General features: G+C 42.9%; 1 protein-coding gene across 1 annotated transcript in view; it reads right to left on the bottom strand.

The window, feature by feature from the left end:
- APPL2 (adaptor protein, phosphotyrosine interacting with PH domain and leucine zipper 2) overlaps positions 1–15,832 on the bottom strand; it is a 38,209-nt gene that overhangs the window by 12,430 nt on the left and 9,947 nt on the right. Inside the window, exons 3-10 of the mRNA XM_063133417.1 lie at positions 12,377–12,436; positions 11,124–11,195; positions 8,720–8,807; positions 7,494–7,535; positions 7,348–7,406; positions 6,477–6,623; positions 4,867–4,949; positions 2,771–2,929 (exon numbers count right to left, since the gene is read on the bottom strand). Coding sequence (XP_062989487.1) covers positions 2,771–2,929; positions 4,867–4,949; positions 6,477–6,623; positions 7,348–7,406; positions 7,494–7,535; positions 8,720–8,807; positions 11,124–11,195; positions 12,377–12,436 — 710 coding nt within the window. The remainder of the gene's footprint in view (positions 1–2,770; positions 2,930–4,866; positions 4,950–6,476; positions 6,624–7,347; positions 7,407–7,493; positions 7,536–8,719; positions 8,808–11,123; positions 11,196–12,376; positions 12,437–15,832) is intronic.

The following is a 15,832-nucleotide window of genomic DNA, read 5'->3' on the forward strand; positions in this document are numbered from 1 at the left end:
CCACAGATCAGTGGTAGAGCCATGCTTTGCATGCACAAAGCCCTAGGTTCAATCCTGGGTTTCTTCAGGTAGGACTAGGAAAGAATCGGGCTTGAAACCCTGGAGAGGGACTACCTGCCAGAGCCAGGAGAGGCTGGTGGCTTCAATTTTGGAGGGGCTCTGGATCCATTCTGGGTTTTAGTCAGTACCAGCCAGAGCTCTAATGGAGCGATCCAAGGCACTGAACCTGTTTTTGGGACAGGGTTCAGCACCTTGGATAGGACTTTTAAAGTTCTGGCTAGTTCTGACTGAAACCCAGAATGTATCCACCGCCCCATCGAAAACGGAGCCACCAGTCTCCTCCGGTCAGAGCAGACAACACCAGGCTGAATGGACAAATCTTCTCAACTGGTATAAGGCCAATTCCTCCCTTCCCATGGCTATCAACACCTTTTAGGTGGAAAATAGGTTCAAAAGTGTTATAAATAGATAAAATAATCATCTTCTCTACATCATTGTAAAACAGAAGTGCGAAGAAGCATACCACCCTGAAGAATTTATACAAAGCAGAAGATTTTCCAATTGATATTCACTGGCTTTCTGTTTGGGAGTTGTTATAGTTTGGGTTTATTGGGTGCGAGAAGGGCTGCTTCTGAAAACGGAACTCCTTTCACAGAAATGCACATGAAGGGTGTAAAATGGTCGCAGTCAATCTAGCTCTGCATTCTGTTTTACAGCAGTACTCAGCTATGATGGAATGATGGGAATAACAGACATCCCCTGTTAGTCGCCACTGTTTTGTCATCAGAGCTGCAGTCACTAAATAGGGTCAGGTGCAAGGTGGGGGAGCATCCTAGGTGAACACAATGGAGAGGATAATCTCAGGATGCTCTGCTGGCTGGGGCATTCTGGGAGATGCAGTCCAACACATCTGGAGCGCCCCAGGTTGAGAACCACTGCTATAAAGCATCCTGAGCCCATTCTCTCCCTTTGTATTCACTAAATATCGTTAGGGTAGCCCTCCCCAACCAGGTGCCCTCAGTGGCTGGGGTTGATGGGAGTTGTAGCCCATTACATCTGGAGGGCACCAGTTTGGGGAAAGCTGGATTAGCTGATCAGGCAGTATTACTTTACGCTTGGCCTTCTCCTTAAGACCCCTATTACATGTATTCAAAGCTCTGGGGCTGGCCGTCATCTGAGTATCAAACACGCATGGGCCCCAATAATACTGCGTAAGCAAGCCCTGAATACAGCCTGGGATCCAAACAGCCCCACACTGGGTATTTCCAGCCCCACTGGCTGCAGATGACCCTTGGTTCCCTGCCAGCTATTCATGATGGTTGGCAGACACTCCAAAGCCGTATGCAATACAGGAGGATGTGAAGAATCAATAGTTCTTCTTCATGTTCTCTGTGCATCACATATATGGGCTCTGGCCTGTGCGGAGCCTCGAGTGGGAACTTTCTAGAGTTGAGGAAGTCTTGGCGGGAACCCTCCCCCACCGTCCCAGTGTGCATGCCCCTAGTGGGTTCCTGCCTTTCCCCTCAGTTCACTTTTAACCACCATTGTGGCAGCTTCATAGGGAACTTCTTCAATCTGTTCGCTATTTCTTGAAGGAAACAAACTAGCTGAGGCAAATGATGATGATGATGATGAAATCTTGCTATCCTCTCATTTTTTTCTCACTTTCGTATATTTTTCTTTTATTTTGGGCTTATGGTTGTTCAGCCCTGATTTTTTAAAGTGACCCTGTGGCAACACAAACTTCTCCCAACAGGCATTCACTCTGCCTTGGTTATGTACACCCACCACAAGTGCTTTCTACTCCACCACAGGGCTGCTTGGATCGTAGACATTGTTTTGTAAACACTAGTGCATGTTTCCGCAGCACAGGAAACAACGTGATATCAACCTTTCTAAACAATGTCAGAAGTTCCATTACATTAGGGGTAGGCCTCTGAGTAGCCATTTGAGAAATTGTCTTGGGCACCACCACAAAATGGGTGTGTTGTAGGCAAACCCTTCAGCTTGCAGCCAGCTGCTATCTTCATTTCCTAAGACTGTTTCTGATCCCCACATGTGGCCAAGAGACATTCCTTTAGCCTTGAGAAGAGAAGATTGAGGGGAGACATGATAGTACTTTTCAAATACTTCAAAGGTTGTCACACAGAGCAGGGCCAGGATCTCTTCTCGATCCTCCCAGAATGCAGGACATAGAACAATAGGCACAAGTTACAAGACGCCAGATTCTGGCTGGACATCAGGAAAAGCTTCCTGACAGTTAGAGCGGTATGACAATGGAACCAATTATCTTGGAGGTAGTGGGCTCTCCCCTACTAGAGGCCTTCAAGATGCAGCTGGACAGCCATCTGTCGGCTATGCTTTAAGGTGGATTCCTGCATTGAGCAGGGAGTTGGACTTGATGGCCTTATTGGCCCTTTCCAACTCTACTATTTTATGATTCTATGAAAGGAAGAGGAGAGAAGCTAGAGGCTGTCACTTGGGTTTGAAGCAGTCCCAGCTGCCTGCAAGAAACTCTGTTATCAAAAAATATAGTAAAATAAAAAGTGGGAGGGGACGGCACCTTGGTGAGCACCAAGAAAGGTGTCTGAGGGTGCACTGGTACCCAAGGGCGCCATGTTGTCTTCCCCTGCATTAGAGGCATCTCCTTTCTCTTTTAGGCATGCTGCGTACAGCAACAGACAAAAGTTCAGAAAATCCAGAAACTAGCTTAAGCGACTAAACCAATCTACCAAGTTAAGCAAAACAAGTTCACCGACACCTTCCTTACTTCCTAAGGTTGAGATAGCCAGCTTTTTGGATAAGGTTTCTGTTGATGAAAGGTGAGGCCGCATCGTAATCAGGTGTGTACGTTGATTCACCAACTGAAAGCAGATCTTGCTGAGATACCCTCATGGCTTCAGCCTCGGTGTCCAATTCTTCCTGAACACTGCAAAAATATACATTTAAAACAAAAATAAAGTCAACGCAATCCTACAAATGTGTGGCACAACTACAGTAGTAATACCTTTTATGAGGTTTATAGGTTTATAAAATCTTTAAATATTTATCTAGGCATGAAACAGGAAGAAATGCAAGAGAGTGTATTTTGAATTATTTTGAGCGCTACTGTTTTTGAGTATTTATGAGTTTTCTAGGTACAGCACATGCAGTCGGATTTTCTGGGTTTATCACAGTTCTATTACCAGGTACTTGGAAAACATTTGCAATGCTTTTTCAGAAAGTGCTTTTGCTGTTATTATGTTGCAGTTCGTGTCAGTTTACATTTTAAACTATTTGAGATTCGACAGAAATGCACTAGGAGAAAAGGTAACTACTTCCAAAATCTGTGGAGTCAAGAAAGAGTCATTTTCCATAAGACTATAAGAATGCTGGATGTATATCTCATTGTTCTACTCCATCCGTGACAAAGAGCAAGTAGAAACACCGGGTGCCCAATGAGAGTGATGATGGGGGAAGAGGCAGGATCAAACATGAGAAGTGCTGGATCAGACCGAGGGTCTATCTAGTCCAGCACTCTGTTCACACAGTGGCCAACCAGCTGTCGACCAGGGATCAACAAAGCAGGACATGGTGCAACAGCACCCTCCCACCCATGTCCCCCAGCAACTGGTGCACACAAGCTTACTGCCTCATATACTGGAGGTACCACACAACCATCAGGGCCAGTAGCCATTGATAGCCTTCTCCTCCAGGAATTTATCCACCCACCCAGCCTTTAAAGCCATCCAAATTGGTGGCCACCACTACATGTTGTAGTAGTGAGTTCCATAATTTAACTATGCACTGTGCAAAGAAGTAGTTCCTTTTATTTGTCCTGAGTCTCCCACCAATCAGCTTCACATCTCTGAAGCTCCCAGGGAAACAGTGATCTCCTGAGCCCACTCCTGTAGATAACAGGAAAGCGTTGACTATTGGGCAGTACCGAAATCTAATAAATAAATGAACAATAAACTGCATGACAACATCTTTAAACACCTCTTGGAAAGATTTTCACACAGGGTTTCCATAGGCTGTAACTTAGTTTGGTTTTATATGGCATTTAAAAAAAACTTTTATAGCTTATTTTGATCCTGTTCAGAAGACACGCTAAGCCATGGTGGTTAAGCATTTTGTGCTAAACATTATGGCTTAGCATGTCATATGAATCATTCCTAACTACGGTGGCTACATAAATTAATTAATAAATTAATAAATTAATTTTTGTGAACCGCCCAGAGAGCTTCAGCTATTGGGCGGTATAAAAATGTAATAAATAAATAAATAAATAAATAAATAAATAAATCACAGTTTAAACACACTGGCTAACCATTTTCTGCAAAAGGGTTAGTGGCCTAGCCATGGCTCAGTGTGCTGTCTAAACAGGCCCTTTATTTCTGACTTGCTGAATTTTATGCTTTTACTTGTGAACTGCCCAGAGAGCCTCAGGTATTGGGCAGCATAAAAATGCATAAAAGCAATATTGCCAACTCAAAATATTGTGCAAACTTATGAAATCTCCAGATCTCCTCATCAGATGAGATGTTACAAAACTCGGCACGGATTGGGTGGGAAAAGAAGAGGGAAAAGGCCAACAATACTGAAGTCACAAAGTCTACATGGTCATAGTCTTAAGACAGAATATGGGAAGAGGTTGCAGACATTCATATTAGGCTCTGCCAGGTGCTACAATGGTTCCAGATTGCACCTATGACTGTTGGAATGAAGAAACTCCCCTCCCCCATCCTCTCCCCCACCCTCTCTCTCTCTCTCTCTCTCTCTCTCTCTCTCTCTCTCTCTCTCTCACACACACACACACACACACACACACACGCAGCAGTAACGAAAGCACAAATCAAAGAAATGCAAGCCAGAATAAGCTGTTACCTTTGAACCATGCTTGAAACAGATGACAAAAAGCTGTCCATTTTTCTGGAAAACATCTCAGCTCCCATCTTAAAAAATTTAATCTGAAAAACATAAACAGGATCCCAAGTAGTAGCTCTGAAGAAAGACTTAGCTGGCAGTAACTTTGGGGGTGGGGTGGGAGGGAGAAGAGTAGGGAAGGTCTGGGGTTCAGATGTGATCCAGTAAGAAGTGGTGTTGAGTTGCTGGTTAGAAAGCAGGATATAACTTTTAGAAATAGAATAAAACAAGTGGGACCTGCAATAAAATTTTTCGGAGTGCCAGCCAGCCATGCCCTCTTCCAGCATATTCCATTCCATCCCCCCTCCAAGTTTTCCATTTATAGGTCACTCACAATCTGTGCTGAGTGTGCTCAATCCTCACTGGACTGTTGTTGAGTCCTTCCCTTAGGGACTCAAAGCCTGCCATTATATGCATGGATGGTGACATTTTTGGCTATGTAAGAATCTATACTCTTACCATTAGTTCACCATTAGTATCAAGGATAAATACTTAAAGGCTAAAATTAAATCCTCCATTACTTCTCCCCATTCTAACATTGGCTAAGCAATTTCCCAAGAAAGCACCAATCAAGTTTTCCTTTTGATTGTGCTATTTGTGTTACTCAGGAACAGCAGGGTGTAAAGGAAGGAGGTTCCGAGGCCAGAGACCCAAGAAGATCTAGGGCTACTGTCAGCACCCTTCATGCTTCTGCAGCTCTGGTGTATCATTCTCAGTCACAATCAATTTGTTTTTTTAATAATGCATATTTCACTGTATATGTGAAACCAGAAAGTAGGGAGTGTTTTGAATTTGGTGTTCACGACCCTGTACAGTACTGCACAGTCCCTACAGTGGGCGAAGTCACTCCAAGAGGATGCCTTTGTACTTCTGTTTCTTCAATATTGCTCATGTCAATTAAAAGCCCTGGATGTTTGAACACACGTGTTTTGCTCAAAGTCACACTGCGTAATAGTCTTTGTAGTCCTCCAAAACAGTCTCCTCATTCTCGCATATTAGTATTTGTCTTGTGGGATGTGAAACAGCTAAATTATTGCAAGAATATTAGATATGGTTCGAGTGCTAAGTGACTGGAATATCATGGGGCTATCTATGTACTTGGTCACAGTAAGCACAAATCCGCATGTGGACATGTCCAACTCATGAAATGGCCACCAGTGTTTTCAGAGCAAGTTTTGGAAGGGACAAAAACTGACCCAAGTTGCAATTATTACTATTTTTTCATTGTCATGGAATGGTCACCAATATCTTCACATCAGGCTTTGGAAGTGAGAAAACTGACCCGAATTTCTACTACTACTATTTTTTCATTGCCACCCTGCCTTAATTATTTGGATGCACAGAAACGAGGACTGTCACCAATCCCTGGAAGGACAAAGGAGGCTAAGAAAGAGGCGGATAGTCTGGTGTTTCAAGCAGTGACCCAGCCAACCATTTTTAATCAAGTAATGCTTCATTCTACAGCTACCTTGGACCCAGAGGTTCAAACCAAGCTCACCTACAACAAACGAGAGTTTTGCCTTACGGGACCTACTTGGCCGTTCCCATGGTATTGTGCTTAGGATACATACCTGCGAGCGTGTGTATCCCAGCAATGGCTCCATCATGGCAATTCTCTTACGGTACTGCAAAGCATTCAAGGCACAGTAATACTGCAACGAGGAAAGATGTTGCTTCCTCCGGGCACTGGCCACCTCCTTTGCAACTTCTGCCTTTAGCTAAATAAAAATAACTGTTTGTAAGGACATGAAGGAGCCAGTCAACTGTGCAGGGTCCAGGCAGTTAATTGACACCAGAGACCCACTGATAACACTGGGTCCCTTTCTACAGCTAAGGGTGATCCCAGGAAAATGGAGGGATCATCCCTGCCTGCTCCCAGGATCCCCTGTCATTTGGATGCACAGGAACGATCCTGGGGAAAAAGGCAGGTGTAGAAACAGCCTGGGACTTTAGGGTGGGATCCAATTGAGGTCTTGAGCATGCAGCCAGCCTGTTGAGCCCCAGTAATGCTTCCAGGGGGAAGTCATGACAGTGGATTCCTATGGGGAAAAAATCACTCCCCTTCAGAAATGAGTGGTTGTATTCATTTCGGGCTTACCCTGGGAAGTGCTTCATCACAGCTACAGGCAGCAAGGGCCCCAATTGGATCCAACCCACTGTATGCATTTTTGCATTTAAGGCTCAGTCATTTTGGTGGGCGTTAGAAACTACCTGGGCAGTGCACCCTTCTCAGAATTGCACCATCATGTAGTAGACATAACAATTCTTCACCACTGTATTTCTAAACCATCAATCACCTTCATCATTTTATTTGCATGTACATATAAATGAGCCATCAATTTTCTTCCCCTCCCTCCTATAAAGTAATGCAGTGCCATATTAACACAGAAGTGTTGCTGCTGAGAAATATTGTCAAATCAGCCACCAGGGGAAACTTTTTACCTTTTCGTTCTCTCTTTTTTTGGGTAGTCTGCTGTATTTTGCCATGGAAACATCATGTTCTGCAAGCATCAAAAGCACATTTTAGCATCACAATTCATGCATGGGTGCCAAATTCCAGTCAAACAAGAGAGAAATGTGAAACATACCATTGCTTGCAAGGCTGAAGAGATCCTTTAAAGTGCTTACTTCTATTGGGAAGAAGAAAAAGAGAAACTAGTTAGCATATTAGGGTAAAGAATCTGAGAAGGTTTTCCAGGGAAATTTGAAAGGAACGGTACTGTGAATATTCAAAGATTAATCAGCACAGCTCACAGTAATCTTCATTTGAAATTCCAATGAACTATTTTACTTTGTACATATGATAGTTCTTTGCTTAAATTTCTCTCCAAATATGAACCTTAATCCACCGACCAAAACCGCATGAGTTCCATGCTTAATTCATTCAACAGAAACATGATCAGCGGAATCACTGAGAAAGTCACATGAAGAACTATTTCTTCATTAAAAATATTTTTACATCAGCCTTCATCCACACAGACATCAGGGTGGTGCACAAAGAGAATGACTAAAATTACTGACACCAAAACTAAAATACAACGAAACCTCCGCAATAAAACAGTTTAGAGGCAGCTAAATCAATAGATCAGACTAACCAAGATATTGAAATACCTGGGCAAATAAAAACATTTTGACCTGATGCGTACATTTAGTGAACTGGTAATCTTCTTTGAAAGGTGGAAGAAAGCCCCTCCTTTCTATCACATAGATCAACCTTCCCTAAATTGGTAACCTCCAGAAGTATTGGGACTACAACTTCCAACATTCCTGACAACTGACCATGCTGGGAGGGGCCAACAGAAGTTATAGTCCAAAACACCTGGAGGGCACCAGGTTGGGTAACACTCACATCGATAACAACCCAGTTCACACAGTACGAAAATATAGCCATAATATTACAGTCCTTAATATTTTGGCACGTGCCTTTGGCAACTGAAAAGATTTATCCATCATTGTGTAATAGGCAGCTGGAGATCTCATAGCATCCTGATTCCATCACTATCTAGAGCACGTGTAGGCAACTTTTTTTGGCCTACAATTCCCATCAGGCCTAGCCACTATAGCCAATGGTGAGGAGTGAAGGGAGTTCCAGGTCAAAGTACCAGGAGGACCGCAAGTTGCCTACCCATAACCTAGTCGTAGCCAGGATCCACTTCCTTTCATTCTTAGCCCCTTGCAATGTGGCTATTATCCAGCAGGTTTGCCTTACTTATTTCCAAGTAAAACACAGAGGGCGACACTTAGCACTTAGGCTTGCGGGAAAAGATAACTATGGGGGAGCACCCCAAAAAAGAAGAAACCAACCAATATTTACCTGTAAGATCTTTTTCACGAAACTGGATGATAGGAAGAACCATGGTGTCAGCCAGCTGTTTGGCCAATTCAGTATGTAGAAGGTTAAGCTGAAAGGCAGGAAGGCAGTGATGCAATCTCAGTACCCCTAAGACTAGAACGTGAAATTCACCTTCATGTGCTTGAGATGTCAACCAGTGTTGCCCAATGGAACAGACAGGAAGTTAGGCTTGAGCCAGAGTGCAAATTTATGCTTAGGACATGAATGCTTTAAAGCAACCTTCCAAAACCTGCAACTACCTGTCCTCCCGTCCTGCATTTTTTGCTCAGTGGGCTTTACAGCACATCTAGTGAAGGCATTTCGGGGGAGATAGGAAAAAAATCGGGACACCTCGTATCCTGGCCTCTCAAGTCTACTCACCTCCCCATCCTACCTACTGAAACTCCCCCTTTCCCCCCTCTCCAAAGTTGGGTTCCCAACATCAGAGGGCAGCTAGGGTGGTTTATTTTATCTTATTTATTTCACTTCTATACTGCTCAATAGCCAAAGCTCTCTGGGCGGTTCCCCAAAATTCTCTCTGTGCTGGCTGTGAGGGAACAGGGGTCAAATCTCTGATTCCCCCTCCAAGGTCAGAGTATTGCCTCTGACCTCGGAGGGGGAAATCCAAACTATCCTATGGTCCCATAGACACTGCTTAGGGCCTACAGGATTGCTTTCTTAGTATATTAAAAAAGAACAGTATTCATACATATTAGAACAACAACAAAATAATGGAAAAAGCCATTTGCTTTCAAAATCAGAATCTTCAATAACCCCTTAATAAATAAGCCCCAGTAATCAGCTAATAACTCAAATAAGGAAGCAGGACAAACATGGATTCCTACAAAGTACTCTTACGAGGAGCTGCAACAGTCTTCCCGAATCTTCTTGTTGTGATAGATTACAATTCTCACATCCCAAGCAAGTAGAGTCAGTGGCTGATACGTTGGATTACAAATGTGAAGAGTGTTCTAAGAAAGCCTTCTGACGACAAATGCAAGGTGAGAACTCCAGGAACCTAAGACTGGCTTTGCTCCATTTGTGCACTGGCTGAGATGCTTCTGAATCAAGACGGAAAGCATTGCAACTATTTAAAGATCCAGTTTGAAATAATACAAATTTTAGCGAATGCTTGTTTGCACGTCCTTGGAGTTATTTTAAATTTCCTAAAATTATTAGAAGTTTTGCAGCTTCCAGAATAGTAGCCATGTTAGTTTGTTGCCACAAAAACAAGAGTCTCTTAAAAAAACTAATGGATTTATTATGGCATATGTTTTCATGGAATAGAATCCATTTTATCCAATGCATTAAGTGTTATCCTTTAACAGCATACATATATCCCAATACACCCACATGCACAATTGAGATATACATGCATGCACACACACATGGATGAATTTTACTCTGGTCCATACAAGATTATGCCATAATAAATTTGCCAGTCTTTTAAGTTGCCACAAGACTCATTGCAGAAATTTAGCAACAGCTGCTAAACAAAATTATAGGCCACTTCAGGACATTTTCTCTCTCTGCCATTTCAGTAGCTAAATTGTGTAGCTAAATTGTGGTCCCAATTGTGGCTTGGGACCACAATACCTGATGGAACGCCTCTCCTGACATGAACCTACCCGTACACTGCGCTCAACATCTAAGGTCCTCCTCCGAGTGCCTACTCCGAGGGAAGCTGGGAGGATGGCAACAAGGGAGAGGGCCTTCTCAGTGGTTGCCCCCCGACTGTGGAATGATCTTCCCGATGAGGCTCGCCTGGCACCAACATTGTTATCTTTTCGGCGCCAGGTCAAGACTTTTCTCTTCTCCCAGACATTTTAACAGCATTTAAAAACGTTGTTTGTTTTTAATGGACCCCAGAATTGTTGTTTTTAAATGGATACTGTTGTTTTTATACTGTTTTTATGTTTTTTAATTTTTGTATACTTTTAATATTTACTATTTTTAATTGTTGTTAACCGCCCAGAGAGCTTCAGCTGTGGGGCGGTATATAAATGTAATAAAATAAATAAATAAATAATAGCCGTATTTTACAGCACTGTATAAAGACTGCACAAAGCATGAACAACAGCAGAGGCTGGTGACTCGGATGTCAATGAGCCAGTGAATCTGGTCTGGGTTTCAGTCAGAACCAGTCAGAACTCTAAAGGAGCTATTCCAAGGTGGGGAAACTATTTTAAAATTCTGACTGGTTCCAACTGAATCCCGAAGCAGATTCACTGCCCCACTGACGTCGGAGCCACCAGCCTGCACTAACGCATGTCTCTCCCTTCTCCAGCTTCTTTAGAAATCCCAAGCAGGCTGGATTCAGTGAGATAAACATATACATGGAGAACCTTAAAATCTAAGAAAACTGTTGCTGTGCAACAAGGATTACCTCATCCACAACCTTTGAAAAGTACTGAAGGGTGGATATCACTTCTTCATCTCCTTTACCCAGGGCAAAGTTCTGCAAGGTAAACAGCAGTAAGAAGCTTGGTTTTATTTTCAGGGGCTCCCATAGAGTTCTATGAGGCAAAGTGAAACAGGCTGCAATATCAGACACAGTTGAATGACTGTTGGCAGGTTCTGCCCTACTCCAATGAACCATTTATTTCCCCCATTCTAGTTAACCTCTGAAACTCAGAGCCATGAGGAGCAAAGTGTTTTACTTGGGAATACCGAATGGGCAGGGCAGGGAGAAGTGGGGAGGAACATGCCCACCAGGTGCGCTCCAGATATTTTGGATTAGACCTCCCATTGGCCCCAGCCAGCATGCTCAATGGTAAGGGTATATGGGAATTGTAGTCCAAAACATCTGGGGGGCACCAAGGTTGCTCACCTCTGTGGAACTAGGCCATTGCTAGGCCTGGGCCTTTGGCCCTGAATCTATTTCCCACAGTCCCAAACTGATTTCTCACACCCCAAGGGTCCGTTGGTGTCAATAATGGATTCCACCCCAACACCCACTCAGCTTAAGTGACATACAGGGGTAATTTTCAAGAGCGGGCTGCAGTTGGGGAGGGAAAGATTAATCCCCCCTCCCTGCATAGTACAATGTTACCCTCTTCCCCACATAGCAATGAAGCTGAGGTGGAGAAAATCTTTCCGCTGGTGCAAATGGGAGGGTTTTTTCCTGCTAGCTTAGCTGCCACATGGGGGTGGGTTTCCAAGGGGATCACTGTTGGGGAGGGGAGGGTTAACCATCCCCTCCCTGTGCACTCCCCAAAACTCAACTCTGCATTGCAATGGAAAACCTTCCACTGATGCCAGAAGAAAGACTGGGCCCCAGGTCTTTTCAGTGTCTTAAAACGCCCTCACTGGGCACTCAGGGTAAGACAGGCCTCAGCCCCCCAACCTCACACTCCATTGCGAGTTTACCACTGTGTTGAGATTGGATCGTCCTGTAAGAAAAACAAAGGATCCAAGCACATCACAGTGCTTTGGGCAACATCTCGAGTGCATAGTACAAACGCTCATCATTTGCCACAATTTTGATATCGTAAGGCGGCATGTCTCTCCCACGGACAACTCTATGAACGTAATTAAGCCAATGCCTGAGGAACGTTGGGTGCGTCTGCTTTTCATCTCTACCATCTAACCTACTGAAAACGGAAATTGCTCAGGTTGCAGACGGAGCATCAGGCATACCTGTTTTTCATATGCAAGCAGCTGCTTGGAGAGCTGTTGGGTTGCCAGGCACATTTCATTCTGCAAAGAGAAAAGAGGCCTCACGATAAAAGGTCAGAGCCAATTACAGATGGAGTGGAGTAACTGCACATTTCTTGTCCCAGCACTCAAATTAGTCAAGTACCACCAGTCTAGGAGATTTTGAGTGTGATCCTATACAGGTATACTCAGAAGTAAGCCCCACTAAGTTCAATAGAATTTCCTGCCTCTGGAGGTCAGGCAGCCGCCAACCTTGTACTCCTTTCGGCGCCTCCTGAAAATATCTTTATTCCAAAAAGCCTTTCCTTAATATGCAGCCTTGAATCTGTTTTGCTTCTTTTAAATTTTGTTTTAACTGTTTTATTCTGTTTTTATTTTCATTTTATCTTGTACACCGCTCTGAAATTTTTCAATGGGGAGCAGTATATAAATATTCTAAATAAATAAATAAATAAACTTACTCCCAGGCTCTCTGCGACGGCACCGACCTTATACAGAAGGCCTTGCCTAGCACACCCTTCTCAAGCCAAGCGCTACCTCTTGAAAAGCCTGAGGAAAGGGTAAAAACAACACAACCGCTCTCCTATATGTGAGGGAACAAGGTAAGGGTTTTGGCAAATAGGTTCTATTACTGAAGTACAGAACAGCAGGTGTATTTTTAGATGTTTTTACACTGTGTAATATAGCAGGTAATCACTCCGAGCTGACACGTGGTTTGTGGTAACAGAACACAAAGTAAAGTTTATTGAAATTTAACAAATCTTTAGTATTTCAATTTAAATCAAACCTACATATTTTCAAAATAACAATCCCAAGTCCCTTAAAATCCTCACTCCTCACCCCAAACACTCTCACGAAGCACAAGCTAGACTAAAACTCCCACTCAAATCAAACGAACTAAAACTAAAACCAATCTCTTCAGCCAACTTATTTATACTCCTCCCTCTCTCACAGCATCATCAGCCACACCCACTCAGTCAAACATTCCACACTCACTAGACATACAAACGCAGACATACCTAAGGGACAGAAAGGTGGGTATCGCCACACTCTCCCACACTAGAGGCATTCAAGAGGCAGCTGGACAACCATCTGTCAGGTAGGCTGTAAGGTGGATTCCTGAATTGAGCAAGGGATTGGACTCGATGGCCTTATAGGCCCCCTCCAACTCTACTATTCTTTGATTCTAAGTGTGCATAGGATGGCAGCCAAAACTGCTACTTTCATTTTTTGTCATTATGGGTACCACAGTGAAAGGGGCGGTTGCCGCCCCTGTTTTTCAGATCCTGAACAATTATAATTCACAAGCAACAAAATCTCTGGACAGGCTGTAGATTCTACACACTGTGTGGCCCCATGTATGGGTTATCTTTCTCAAAAAAATAGACCATAGCTTTAAGAGTAGATTAATACCTTGTGGCAATTTAAACTTGAATATATTGCTAGATCTCCCTCTCCACGCTGCCTAAACACAAATAAGTCTGAAATGGGTTTTTTTAATTATCGGGTATTTGCACTGTAGATGGGCAGAAAGACCACAGTCAAAATTAAGGTAATAAAATTCCACTATAAAGGAATGATTTTACCAAACTGTTTTTTCTCACTGCCCCAGTGCCCCCTTTTGCCTATGACTTAATAGCACAAGAAAGTGAAGCAGAAAAAAATGGGTTGTTATTATTATTATTATTATTTATTTATATAGCACCATCGATGTACATGGTGCTGTACAGATAACACAGTAAATAGCAAGACCCTGCCGCATAGGCTTACAATCTAATAAAGTTGTAGTAAACAATAAGGAGGGAAAGAGAATGCAAACAGGCACAGGGAAGTGTAAACAGGCACCGGGAAGGGTGAAGCTAACAGTATAGAGTCAGAACAAACTCAAAGTTTAAAAGCTATAGGGAAAAGAAAAGTTTTTAGCTGTGTTTTAAAAGCTGTGATTGCTCGGGGGTCGCATAACTAGTTGGTTGGCACATAATGCTATATCTTATTTAAGCACTATGTGCACAGGCTTGAACTGGCCAAAGTGAAGCCTCACATGATCCTCTTTTCATGTGGTCAGGAGGAGGACTCGGCTAAAGTTTAGTTTCACTTTCCATGAAAGTTGTCTTGTCCTTAGGTATGAACCAGAGATTGCTGTTTCAAACAAACTCCGGTCAGTTTCCAAAACAAGCCAAGTTCCACCATGGATTGTGAAACTGATTTGTCATTTGCTAACTGAGCCTCAGTGAGCCGTCAGGCTTGCATACTCCCACTCTCCCTTCTCCTAGCTGGCTTGTTCCAAACTATAGTAAGCGTTAATCACAGTTGGCCAAGAGCAGATGAAAACAACAAGCTGCAGTTAATCAAAAACGGAAACAAAAGCTTCCAATCTCCACCTTTTGGGCCACACCAGAGGAGGAAAACAGATAGTGAGAGCATGAGCCTAAGGCTTGCTGCAGTTCATTCCCATCATTATAAACCATAGTTAAACTATGGTTTATTATGACCTAGAAACACAGCCACTTTAAAGCCACAGTTTATTTCAGTATCACTGATTGTCTTTGCTTTGCAAAAGTTCAGACCTTAAGTGGCAGAGTGAAACGCATCCCCAAATGTATAGTTCCAAGCGCTCTTTGTATTATATGTTTGGTCTTCCACATACAAAGCCTTCCATGTTATACAGCTTGATGCAGAGGGCACCTTTATGCATACAAAGTGACTATAATAGAGCTGGATTTCAACACAATTTAGCCTGATTTTGTTTAAATCGATAGCAAATTCTCCAGATCAAAGTTCTCTTGCCCAAGACTATCAAAATGCCATGTTGTGTGCTCAAATTCAGACTTGAATTAGATGTCGTACAATTTAACTATGGCATGTAAACTACCCTGTTCATTTTGAAAGCAGGCATTTACTATGATTACCCCAACTTCTCTCAACACCACTCTCATTTAATCAATTCCATGTTTACAGGATCAAGCATTCAGTGTAGGCAAAGGCTTAGGTAGTTGGTTTTTAAACAATACATTTGTTACAGCCAGATACTAGATTAAGATAATAGCAAGATCACCTTAGTTATAAAGCCATAGTGTCATTTCATTCCCGCTAATGTTTAAGTGACTGCTATTTCGACATAGCTATTTTTTTCTATCCCCAATACATACAAAGTTGACTAGAAAGGCAAAGGAAATTCTCTCCATGCTGCAATTTTGATAATTAACAAAACAATCACACCATATGGCCCCATGCTTGTCAATTAATTTGACTTCTCCACTGCTCCCACCTAGCCATTAAGGAAATTATTAACTGAAAGGAGCACCCAACACACCTATAATTCCCAGCATGTAAACAGATACTTCTTCCAATGACTATGTCACACCTAGGAATAAGAGTGTGACCAAACAAGAATGCCAGGAAGATGTGTGCCAGGAAGGGCTGAGCTTCAGGCATTCC

This window comes from Elgaria multicarinata, chromosome 9 (genome assembly GCF_023053635.1).
Source record: "Elgaria multicarinata webbii isolate HBS135686 ecotype San Diego chromosome 9, rElgMul1.1.pri, whole genome shotgun sequence".
Lineage (NCBI taxonomy): Eukaryota > Metazoa > Chordata > Lepidosauria > Squamata > Anguidae > Elgaria > Elgaria multicarinata.